The following is a 12,861-nucleotide window of genomic DNA, read 5'->3' as shown; positions in this document are numbered from 1 at the left end:
TTAGGGGACACTGAAGAAGTAGTAAAACATCTCCAGCACTGATGATTGTGTTCTGCTCCATTTTGATCTAGTTTATCTGACATAATGTCTGTCTTTGCTTCCCCAGTTGATGATGACACTGCCGGAAGGGATGTAGTATTCCTTCTGGATGGGTCTGATGGCACAAGGAATGGATTCCCTGCCATGCGTGATTTTGTTCAGAGAGTGGTGGAGAACTTGAACATTGGTGAAAACAAAGACCGTGTTTCTGTGGCCCAGTACAGCAGAGATGCAGAGGTTCACTTCAATCTGAACACATACACCACAAAAACCGATATTGTGGACACAGTCAGAGGCCTGAGGCACAGAGGAGGCAGACCCCTCAACACTGGGGCAGCCCTCCAGTACATCAGGGACAACGTCTTTACTGCCTCCTCTGGAAGCAGGCTTCTGGAAGGTGTTCCACAGATGCTGATACTGCTGAATGGTGGACGGTCTTTTGACAATGTAGATACACCAGCATCTGCTCTCAAAGAGCAGGGCATTGTTGTGTTTGGAATTGGAAGCAACAGCTCTGACAGCAGAGAACTGCAGAGGATATCCTATGAGCCTAGTTATGCTATTGCAGTGTCTGAATTCACTGATCTCCCCAACGTCCAAGAGCAGCTGTCCGCTGCCATGAGCACAGTAATTGTAAGGGCTATACCCATGACTCCAACAGTAACTGTAAGGGCTATACCCATGACTCCAACAGTAACTGGTAAGACACTGACCATTGTTTAACAGACACCCAGAGTGTCTTTTAATTTAATAATGTGTCTACATTTAGTTTTCTTTCAGTTTGAACGTAGTCCAAGTAGTTGCACCACTTAAAAAGATAAAGGTCAGATAATTGATGTGATCAGGTCAAATGACCTTTGTTTCACATGTCACCACACACATGAACCCTATAGTAATGTAAATTTCATGTTTCCTAGTTGAGCGCAGTACTCCCGGAAGAGATGTTGTGTTCTTACTGGATGGATCCGATGGCACAAGAAATGGATTCCCAGCAATGCGTGACTTTGTCCAGAGAGCGGTAGAGACCCTGAATGTGGGTGAGAACAAAGATCGTGTGTCATTGGTTCAGTACAGCAGAGATGCAGCTGTCCAATTATATCTGAACACATACACAACAAAGAGCGAGATCCTTGACATTGTCAGAGGCATGAGGCACAAAGGTGGAAGACCCCTCAAAACTGGAGCAGCTCTCCAGTATTTGATAAACAATGTCTTCACCGCTTCCGCTGGAAGCAGGCGCCTGGAAGGTGCGCCACAGTTACTAATTGCCCTGATTGGCGGAAGGTCATTTGACAAGGTTGACACACCAGCCTCTGCTCTCAAAGAGATGGGAGTCTTGACCTTTGCAATTGGAACCAGGGGCTCTGATGCTAGAGAACTGCAAAAGATATCCCAAGAGCCCAGTAATGCTGTGTCTGTCTCTGACTTCACTGACCTCCCCAGTGTCCAGGAGAAACTTCGCTCTTCCATGGAAACAGTGATTGTTGAGGTTACTACTGAATCTCCAACTGTGTTAGGTATGTTCACAGGCATGACCTTTTTCTGGTGGTAGAGGAAAACATATTTGTTTCAGGCAAGTTTAGGGGACACTGAAGAAGTAGTAAAACATCTCCAGCACTGATGATTGTGTTCTGCTCCATTTTGATCTAGTTTATCTGACATAATGTCTGTCTTTGCTTCCCCAGTTGATGATGACACTGCCGGAAGGGATGTAGTATTCCTTCTGGATGGGTCTGATGGCACAAGGAATGGATTCCCTGCCATGCGTGATTTTGTTCAGAGAGTGGTGGAGAACTTGAACATTGGTGAAAACAAAGACCGTGTTTCTGTGGCCCAGTACAGCAGAGATGCAGAGGTTCACTTCAATCTGAACACATACACCACAAAAAACGACATTGTGGACACAGTCAGAGGCCTGAGGCACAGAGGAGGCAGACCCCTCAACACTGGGGCAGCCCTCCAGTACATCAGGGACAACGTCTTTACTGCCTCCTCTGGAAGCAGGCGTCTGGAAGGTGTTCCACAGATGCTGATACTGCTGAATGGTGGACGGTCTTTTGACAATGTAGATACACCAGCATCTGCTCTCAAAGAGCAGGGCATTGTTGTGTTTGGAATTGGAAGCAACAGCTCTGACAGCAGAGAACTGCAGAGGATATCCTATGAGCCTAGTTATGCTATTGCAGTGTCTGAATTCACTGATCTCCCCAACGTCCAAGAGCAGCTGTCCGCTGCCATGAGCACAGTAATTGTAAGGGCTATACCCATGACTCCAACAGTAACTGTAAGGGCTATACCCATGACTGCAACAGTAACTGGTAAGACACTGACCATTGTTTAACAGACACCCAGAGTGTCTTTTAATTTAATAATGTGTCTACATTTAGTTTTCTTTCAGTTTGAACGTAGTCCAAGTAGTTGCACCACTTAAAAAGATAAAGGTCAGATAATTGATGTGATCAGGTCAAATGACCTTTGTTTCACATGTCACCACACACATGAACCCTATAGTAATGTAAATTTCATGTTTCCTAGTTGAGCGCAGTACTCCCGGAAGAGATGTTGTGTTCTTACTGGATGGATCCGATGGCACAAGAAATGGATTCCCAGCAATGCGTGACTTTGTCCAGAGAGCGGTAGAGACCCTGAATGTGGGTGAGAACAAAGATCGTGTGTCATTGGTTCAGTACAGCAGAGATGCAGCTGTCCAATTATATCTGAACACATACACAACAAAGAGCGAGATCCTTGACATTGTCAGAGGCATGAGGCACAAAGGTGGAAGACCCCTCAAAACTGGAGCAGCTCTCCAGTATTTGATAAACAATGTCTTCACCGCTTCCGCTGGAAGCAGGCGCCTGGAAGGTGCGCCACAGTTACTAATTGCCCTGATTGGCGGAAGGTCATTTGACAAGGTTGACACACCAGCCTCTGCTCTCAAAGAGATGGGAGTCTTGACCTTTGCAATTGGAACCAGGGGCTCTGATGCTAGAGAACTGCAAAAGATATCCCAAGAGCCCAGTAATGCTGTGTCTGTCTCTGACTTCACTGACCTCCCCAGTGTCCAGGAGAAACTTCGCTCTTCCATGGAAACAGTGATTGTTGAGGTTACTACTGAATCTCCAACTGTGTTAGGTATGTTCACAGGCATGACCTTTTTCTGGTGGTAGAGGAAAACATATTTGTTTCAGGCAAGTTTAGGGGACACTGAAGAAGTAGTAAAACATCTCCAGCACTGATGATTGTGTTCTGCTCCATTTTGATCTAGTTTATCTGACATAATGTCTGTCTTTGCTTCCCCAGTTGATGATGACACTGCCGGAAGGGATGTAGTATTCCTTCTGGATGGGTCTGATGGCACAAGGAATGGATTCCCTGCCATGCGTGATTTTGTTCAGAGAGTGGTGGAGAACTTGAACATTGGTGAAAACAAAGACCGTGTTTCTGTGGCCCAGTACAGCAGAGATGCAGAGGTTCACTTCAATCTGAACACATACACCACAAAAAACGATATTGTGGACACAGTCAGAGGCCTGAGGCACAGAGGAGGCAGGACCCTCAACACTGGGGCAGCCCTCCAGTACGTCAGGGACAACGTCTTTACTGCCTCCTCTGGAAGCAGGCGTCTGGAAGGTGTTCCACAGATGCTGATACTGCTGAATGGTGGACGGTCTTTTGACAATGTAGATACACCAGCATCTGCTCTCAAAGAGCAGGGCATTGTTGTGTTTGTAATTGGAAGCAACAGCTCTGACAGCAGAGAACTGCAGAGGATATCCTATGAGCCTAGTTATGCTATTGCAGTGTCTGAATTCACTGACCTCCCCAACGTCCAAGAGCAGCTGTCCGCTGCCTTGAGCACAGTAATTGTAAGGGATATACCCATGACTCCAACAGTAACTGTAAGGGCTATACCCATGACTCCAACAGTAACTGGTAAGACACTGACCATTGTTTAACAGACACCCAGAGTGTCTTTTAATTTAATAATGTGTCTACATTTAGTTTTCTTTCAGTTTGAACGTAGTCCAAGTAGTTGCACCACTTTAAAAGATAAAGGTCAGATAATTGATGTGATCAGGTCAAATGACCTTTGTTTCACATGTCACCACACACATGAACCCTATAGTAATGTAAATTTCATGTTTCCTAGTTGAGCGCAGTACTCCCGGAAGAGATGTTGTGTTCTTACTGGATGGATCCGATGGCACAAGAAATGGATTCCCAGCAATGCGTGACTTTGTCCAGAGAGCGGTAGAGACCCTGAATGTGGGTGAGAACAAAGATCGTGTGTCATTGGTTCAGTACAGCAGAGATGCAGCTGTCCAATTATATCTGAACACATACACAACAAAGAGCGAGATCCTTGACATTGTCAGAGGCATGAGGCACAAAGGTGGAAGACCCCTCAAAACTGGAGCAGCTCTCCAGTATTTGATAAACAATGTCTTCACCGCTTCCGCTGGAAGCAGGCGCCTGGAAGGTGCGCCACAGTTACTAATTGCCCTGATTGGCGGAAGGTCATTTGACAAGGTTGACACACCAGCCTCTGCTCTCAAAGAGATGGGAGTCTTGACCTTTGCAATTGGAACGAGGGGCTCTGATGCTAGAGAACTGCAAAAGATATCCCAAGAGCCCAGTAATGCTGTGTCTGTCTCTGACTTCACTGACCTCCCCAGTGTCCAGGAGAAACTTCGCTCTTCCATGGAAACAGTGATTGTTGAGGTTACTACTGAATCTCCAACTGTGTTAGGTATGTTCACAGGCATGACCTTTTTCTGGTGGTAGAGGAAAACATATTTGTTTCAGGCAAGTTTAGGGGACACTGAAGAAGTAGTAAAACATCTCCAGCACTGATGATTGTGTTCTGCTCCATTTTGATCTAGTTTATCTGACATAATGTCTGTCTTTGCTTCCCCAGTTGATGATGACACTGCCGGAAGGGATGTAGTATTCCTTCTGGATGGGTCTGATGGCACAAGGAATGGATTCCCTGCCATGCGTGATTTTGTTCAGAGAGTGGTGGAGAACTTGAACATTGGTGAAAACAAAGACCGTGTTTCTGTGGCCCAGTACAGCAGAGATGCAGAGGTTCACTTCAATCTGAACACATACACCACAAAAAACGATATTGTGGACACAGTCAGAGGCCTGAGGCACAGAGGAGGCAGGACCCTCAACACTGGGGCAGCCCTCCAGTACGTCAGGGACAACGTCTTTACTGCCTCCTCTGGAAGCAGGCGTCTGGAAGGTGTTCCACAGATGCTGATACTGCTGAATGGTGGACGGTCTTTTGACAATGTAGATACACCAGCATCTGCTCTCAAAGAGCAGGGCATTGTTGTGTTTGTAATTGGAAGCAACAGCTCTGACAGCAGAGAACTGCAGAGGATATCCTATGAGCCTAGTTATGCTATTGCAGTGTCTGAATTCACTGACCTCCCCAACGTCCAAGAGCAGCTGTCCGCTGCCATGAGCACAGTAATTGTAAGGGATATACCCATGACTCCAACAGTAACTGTAAGGGCTATACCCATGACTCCAACAGTAACTGGTAAGACACTGACCATTGTTTAACAGACACCCAGAGTGTCTTTTAATTTAATAATGTGTCTACATTTAGTTTTCTTTCAGTTTGAACGTAGTCCAAGTAGTTGCACCACTTTAAAAGATAAAGGTCAGATAATTGATGTGATCAGGTCAAATGACCTTTGTTTCACATGTCACCACACACATGAACCCTATAGTAATGTAAATTTCATGTTCCCTAGTTGAGCGCAGTGCTCCCGGAAGGGATGTTGTGTTCTTACTGGATGGATCCGATGGCACAAGAAATGGATTCCCAGCAATGTGTGACTTTGTCCAGAGAGCGGTAGAGACCCTGAATGTGGGTGAGAACAAAGATCGTGTGTCATTGGTTCAGTACAGCAGAGATGCAGCTGTCCAATTCTATCTGAACACATACACAACAAAGAGCGAGATCCTTGACATTGTCAGAGGCATGAGGCACAAAGGTGGAAGACCCCTCAAAACTGGAGCAGCTCTCCAGTATTTGATAAACAATGTCTTCACCGCTTCCGCTGGAAGCAGGCGCCTGGAAGGTGCGCCACAGTTACTAATTGCCCTGATTGGCGGAAGGTCATTTGACAAGGTTGACACACCAGCCTCTGCTCTCAAAGAGATGGGAGTCTTGACCTTTGCAATTGGAACCAGGGGCTCTGATGCTAGAGAACTGCAAAAGATATCCCAAGAGCCCAGTAATGCTGTGTCTGTCTCTGACTTCACTGACCTCCCCAGTGTCCAGGAGAAACTTCGCTCTTCCATGGAAACAGTGATTGTTGAGGTTACTACTGAATCTCCAACTGTGTTAGGTATGTTCACAGGCATGACCTTTTTCTGGTGGTAGAGGAAAACATATTTGTTTCAGGCAAGTTTAGGGGACACTGAAGAAGTAGTAAAACATCTCCAGCACTGATGATTGTGTTCTGCTCCATTTTGATCTAGTTTATCTGACATAATGTCTGTCTTTGCTTCCCCAGTTGATGATGACACTGCCGGAAGGGATGTAGTATTCCTTCTGGATGGGTCTGATGGCACAAGGAATGGATTCCCTGCCATGCGTGATTTTGTTCAGAGAGTGGTGGAGAACTTGAACATTGGTGAAAACAAAGACCGTGTTTCTGTGGCCCAGTACAGCAGAGATGCAGAGGTTCACTTCAATCTGAACACATACACCACAAAAACCGATATTGTGGACACAGTCAGAGGCCTGAGGCACAGAGGAGGCAGGACCCTCAACACTGGGGCAGCCCTCCAGTACGTCAGGGACAACGTCTTTACTGCCTCCTCTGGAAGCAGGCGTCTGGAAGGTGTTCCACAGATGCTGATACTGCTGAATGGTGGACGGTCTTTTGACAATGTAGATACACCAGCATCTGCTCTCAAAGAGCAGGGCATTGTTGTGTTTGGAATTGGAAGCAAGAGCTCTGACAGCATAGAACTGCAGAGGATATCCTATGAGCCTAGTTATGCTATTGCAGTGTCTGAATTCACTGACCTTCCCAACGTCCAAGAGCAGCTGTCCGCTGCCATGAGCACAGTCATAGTGAGGGCTACACCCATGACTCCAACAGTAACTGGTAAGACACTGACCACTGTTTAACAGACAACCAGAGTGTCTTTTCATTTAATAATGTGTCCACGTTTAGTTTTCTTTCAGTTTGAACTTAGTCCAAGTAGTTGCACGACATTAAAAGAAAAAGGTCAGATAATTGATGTGATCAGGTCAAATTACCTGTTTCACATATCACAACACACATGAACCCTATAGTAATGTAAATTTCATGTTCCCTAGTTGAGCGCAGTGCTCCCGGAAGGGATGTTGTGTTCTTACTGGATGGATCCGATGGCACAAGAAATGGATTCCCAGCAATGTGTGACTTTGTCCAGAGAGCGGTAGAGACCCTGAATGTGGGTGAGAACAAAGATCGTGTGTCATTGGTTCAGTACAGCAGAGATGCAGCTGTCCAATTCTATCTGAACACATACACAACAAAGAGCGAGATCCTTGACATTGTCAGAGGCATGAGGCACAAAGGTGGAAGACCCCTCAAAACTGGAGCAGCTCTCCAGTATTTGATAAACAATGTCTTCACTGCTTCCGCTGGAAGCAGGCGCCTGGAAGGTGTGCCACAGTTACTAATTGCGCTGATTGGTGGGAGGTCCTTTGACAATGTTGACACACCAGCCTCTGCTCTCAAAGAGATGGGAGTCTTGACCTTTGCAATTGGAACCAGGGGCTCTGATGCTAGAGAACTGCAAAAGATATCCCAAGAGCCCAGTAATGCTGTGTCTGTCTCTGACTTCACTGACCTCCCCAGTGTCCAGGAGAAACTTCGCTCTTCCATGGAAACAGTGATTGTTGAGGTTACTACTGAATCTCCAACTGTGTTAGGTATGTTCACAGGCATGACCTTTTTCTGGTGGTAGAGGAAAACATATTTGTTTCAGGCAAGTTTAGGGGACACTGAAGAAGTAGTAAAACATCTCCAGCACAGATGATTGTGTTCTGCTCCATTTCTATCTAGTTTATCTGACATAATGTCTGTCTTTGCTTCCCCAGTTGATGATGACACTGCCAGAAGGGATGTAGTATTCCTCCTGGATGGGTCTGATGGCACAAGGAATGGATTCCCTGCCATGCGTGATTTTGTTCAGAGAGTGGTGGAGAACTTGAACATTGGTGAAAACAAAGACCGTGTTTCTGTGGCCCAGTACAGCAGAGATGCAGAGGTTCACTTCAATCTGAACACATACACCACAAAAACCGATATTGTGGACACAGTCAGAGGCCTGAGGCACAGAGGAGGCAGACCCCTCAACACTGGGGCAGCCCTCCAGTACGTCAGGGACAACGTCTTTACTGCCTCCTCTGGAAGCAGGCGTCTGGAAGGTGTTCCACAGATGCTGATACTGCTGAATGGTGGACGGTCTTTTGACAATGTAGATACACCAGCATCTGCTCTCAAAGAGCAGGGCATTGTTGTGTTTGGAATTGGAAGCAAGAGCTCTGACAGCATAGAACTGCAGAGGATATCCTATGAGCCTAGTTATGCTATTGCAGTGTCTGAATTCACTGACCTTCCCAACGTCCAAGAGCAGCTGTCCGCTGCCATGAGCACAGTCATAGTGAGGGCTACACCCATGACTCCAACAGTAACTGGTAAGACACTGACCACTGTTTAACAGACAACCAGAGTGTCTTTTCATTTAATAATGTGTCCACGTTTAGTTTTCTTTCAGTTTGAACTTAGTCCAAGTAGTTGCACGACATTAAAAGAAAAAGGTCAGATAATTGATGTGATCAGGTCAAATTACCTGTTTCACATATCACAACACACATGAACCCTATAGTAATGTAAATTTCATGTTCCCTAGTTGAGCGCAGTGCTCCCGGAAGGGATGTTGTGTTCTTACTGGATGGATCCGATGGCACAAGAAATGGATTCCCAGCAATGTGTGACTTTGTCCAGAGAGCGGTAGAGACCCTGAATGTGGGTGAGAACAAAGATCGTGTGTCATTGGTTCAGTACAGCAGAGATGCAGCTGTCCAATTCTATCTGAACACATACACAACAAAGAGCGAGATCCTTGACATTGTCAGAGGCATGAGGCACAAAGGTGGAAGACCCCTCAAAACTGGAGCAGCTCTCCAGTATTTGATAAACAATGTCTTCACTGCTTCCGCTGGAAGCAGGCGCCTGGAAGGTGTGCCACAGTTACTAATTGCGCTGATTGGTGGGAGGTCCTTTGACAATGTTGACACACCAGCCTCTGCTCTCAAAGAGATGGGAGTCTTGACCTTTGCAATTGGAACCAGGGGCTCTGATGCTAGAGAACTGCAAAAGATATCCCAAGAGCCCAGTAATGCTGTGTCTGTCTCTGACTTCACTGACCTCCCCAGTGTCCAGGAGAAACTTCGCTCTTCCATGGAAACAGTGATTGTTGAGGTTACTACTGAATCTCCAACTGTGTTAGGTATGTTCATAGGCATGACCTTTTTCTGGTGGTAGAGGAAAACATATTTGTTTCAGGCAAGTTTAGGGGACACTGAAGAAGTAGTAAAACATCTCCAGCACAGATGATTGTGTTCTGCTCCATTTCTATCTAGTTTATCTGACATAATGTCTGTCTTTGCTTCCCCAGTTGATGATGACACTGCCAGAAGGGATGTAGTATTCCTCCTGGATGGGTCTGATGGCACAAGGAATGGATTCCCTGCCATGCGTGATTTTGTTCAGAGAGTGGTGGAGAACTTGAACATTGGTGAAAACAAAGACCGTGTTTCTGTGGCCCAGTACAGCAGAGATGCAGAGGTTCACTTCAATCTGAACACATACACCACAAAAACCGATATTGTGGACACAGTCAGAGGCCTGAGGCACAGAGGAGGCAGACCCCTCAACACTGGGGCAGCCCTCCAGTACGTCAGGGACAACGTCTTTACTGCCTCCTCTGGAAGCAGGCGTCTGGAAGGTGTTCCACAGATGCTGATACTGCTGAATGGTGGACGGTCTTTTGACAATGTAGATACACCAGCATCTGCTCTCAAAGAGCAGGGCATTGTTGTGTTTGGAATTGGAAGCAACAGCTCTGACAGCAGAGAACTGCAGAGGATATCCTATGAGCCTAGTTATGCTATTGCAGTGTCTGAATTCACTGACCTCCCCAACGTCCAAGAGCAGCTGTCCGCTGCCATGAGCACAGTAGTTGTAAGGGCTATACCCATGACTCCAACAGTAACTGTAAGGGCTATACCCATGACTCCAACAGTAACTGGTAAGACACTGACCATTGTTTAACAGACACCCAGAGTGTCTTTTAATTTAATAATGTGTCTACATTTAGTTTTCTTTCAGTTTTAACGTAGTCCAAGTAGTTGCACCACTTTAAAAGATAAAGGTCAGATAATTGATGTGATCAGGTCAAATGACCTTTGTTTCACATGTCACCACACACATGAACCCTATAGTAATGTAAATTTCATGTTCCCTAGTTGAGCGCAGTACTCCCGGAAGGGATGTTGTGTTCTTACTGGATGGATCCGATGGCACAAGAAATGGATTCCCAGCAATGCGTGACTTTGTCCAGAGAGCGGTAGAGACCCTGAATGTGGGTGAGAACAAAGATCGTGTGTCATTGGTTCAGTACAGCAGAGATGCAGCTGTCCAATTCTATCTGAACACATACACAACAAAGAGCGAGATCCTTGACATTGTCAGAGGCATGAGGCACAAAGGTGGAAGACCCCTCAAAACTGGAGCAGCTCTCCAGTATTTGATAAACAATGTCTTCACCGCTTCCGCTGGAAGCAGGCGCCTGGAAGGTGCGCCACAGTTACTAATTGCCCTGATTGGCGGAAGGTCATTTGACAAGGTTGACACACCAGCCTCTGCTCTCAAAGAGATGGGAGTCTTGACCTTTGCAATTGGAACCAGGGGCTCTGATGCTAGAGAACTGCAAAAGATATCCCAAGAGCCCAGTAATGCTGTGTCTGTCTCTGACTTCACTGACCTCCCCAGTGTCCAGGAGAAACTTCGCTCTTCCATGGAAACAGTGATTGTTGAGGTTACTACTGAATCTCCAACTGTGTTAGGTATGTTCACAGGCATGACCTTTTTCTGGTGGTAGAGGAAAACATATTTGTTTCAGGCAAGTTTAGGGGACACTGAAGAAGTAGTAAAACATCTCCAGCACTGATGATTGTGTTCTGCTCCATTTCGATCTAGTTTATCTGACATAATGTCTGTCTTTGCTTCCCCAGTTGATGATGACACTGCCGGAAGGGATGTTGTATTCCTTCTGGATGGGTCTGATGGCACAAGGAATGGATTCCCTGCCATGCGTGATTTTGTTCAGAGAGTGGTGGAGAACTTGAACATTAGTGAAAACAAAGATCGTGTTTCTGTGGTCCAATACAGCAGAGATTCAGAGGTGCATTTCAATCTGAACACACACACCACAAAGGAAGACATCGTTGATACGGTCAGAGGCCTGAGGCATAGAGGAGGCAGACCCCTCAACACCGGGGCAGCCCTCCAACATGTCAGGGACAACGTCTTTACTGTCTCCTCTGGAAGTAGACGTCAAGAGGGCTTCCCTCAGATTCTGATTGTGTTGAGTGGAGGGCGTTCTAGTGATAACGTCGATACACCAGCCTCCGCCCTCAAGTCGGACGGGGTTTTGATTTTCGGCATCGGAACTAGAAATTCTAGCAGAGAGGTTCAGAGGATTGCCTCAGATCCTAATTATGCCCAGTCTGTGTCTGACTTTTCTGACCTCCCTAATGTCCCACAGACATTCATTGCCTCTCTCAACACCATAGGTTTTGAAGAGACCCCCACAACCCCAACAGTCGAAGGTAAGACAACACCTGCTTTGTTAGCTCCCGGCGTGCACCCAATATCCTGCTTAGCATAGGCGACACATGCATAGCAAACTGACAAATAATTTGCAGCTAGTAGAAAGGTATGTTGAAATCATTTGTTTTTGATTTCTGATTCTCCTAGTAGATCAAAGAACTGCCAGAAGGGATGTAGTGTTCCTACTGGATGGTTCTGATGGCACAAGGGATGGATTCCCAGCTATGATAGACTTTGTTCAGAGAGTGGTGGACAGACTGAATGTAGGAGAAAACAAAGACCGTGTATCAGTGGCCCAGTACAGCAGAGATGCAGAGGTCCACTTCAATCTGAACACATACACCACAAAAAACAATATTGTGGACACGGTCAGAAGCCTGAGGCACAGGGGAGGCAGACCCCTCAACACTGGGGCAGCCCTCCAGTATGTCAGGGACAACGTCTTTACTGCCTCCTCTGGAAGCAGGCGTCTGGAAGGTGTTCCACAGATGCTGATACTGCTGAATGGTGGAAGGTCTTTTGACAATGTAGATACACCAGCATCTGCTCTCAAAGAGCAGGGCATTGTTGTGTTTGGAATTGGAAGCAAGAGCTCTGACAGCAGAGAACTGCAGAGGATATCCTATGAGCCTAGTTATGCTATTGCAGTGTCTGAATTCACTGACCTCCCCAACGTCCAAGAGCAGCTGTCCGCTGCCATGAGCACAGTCATTGTGAGGGCTATACCCATGACTCCAACAGTAACTGGTAAGACACTGACTCTTGTTTAACAGACACCCAGTGTCTTTTCATTTAATGTGTCCACATTTAGTTTTCTTTCAGTTTGAACTTAGTCCAAGTAGTTGCACCACTTTAATAAAGGTCAGATAATTGATGTGATCAGGTCAAATGACCTCTGTTT

The 12,861-nt window shown here is 46.3% G+C and overlaps 3 protein-coding genes across 3 annotated transcripts in view; all 3 read left to right on the top strand.

Annotated features, from left to right (window-relative positions):
* Positions 1-12,861, top strand: part of LOC310867219 (collagen alpha-3(VI) chain-like) — a 98,046-nt gene that overhangs the window by 39,919 nt on the left and 45,266 nt on the right. The gene's annotated exons all lie outside the window — the stretch shown is intronic.
* Positions 184-11,229, top strand: LOC310866394 (collagen alpha-3(VI) chain-like; the record flags this gene model as incomplete). Its single annotated transcript, XM_083776000.1, has 13 exons — positions 184-666; positions 1,052-1,286; positions 1,725-2,284; positions 2,670-2,904; positions 3,343-3,902; positions 5,056-5,520; positions 5,906-6,140; positions 6,579-7,178; positions 7,394-7,993; positions 8,162-8,761; positions 8,977-9,576; positions 9,745-10,310; positions 10,690-11,229. The coding sequence occupies 13 exons, from the start codon at positions 184-186 to the stop codon at positions 11,227-11,229; spliced, it is 6,279 nt and encodes a 2,092-aa protein (XP_083632126.1).
* On the top strand, positions 10,945-12,730 carry LOC310866393 (collagen alpha-3(VI) chain-like; the record flags this gene model as incomplete). Its single annotated transcript, XM_083775999.1, has 2 exons — positions 10,945-11,959; positions 12,111-12,730. The coding sequence occupies exons 1-2, from the start codon at positions 11,341-11,343 to the stop codon at positions 12,728-12,730; spliced, it is 1,239 nt and encodes a 412-aa protein (XP_083632125.1). The 5' UTR covers positions 10,945-11,340.

This window comes from Protomyctophum parallelum, assembly GCF_964188405.1.
Source record: "Protomyctophum parallelum genome assembly, chromosome: 11".
Classification (NCBI taxonomy): Eukaryota; Metazoa; Chordata; class Actinopteri; order Myctophiformes; family Myctophidae; genus Protomyctophum; species Protomyctophum parallelum.
This window is presented reverse-complemented; position numbering and strand designations above follow the sequence as displayed.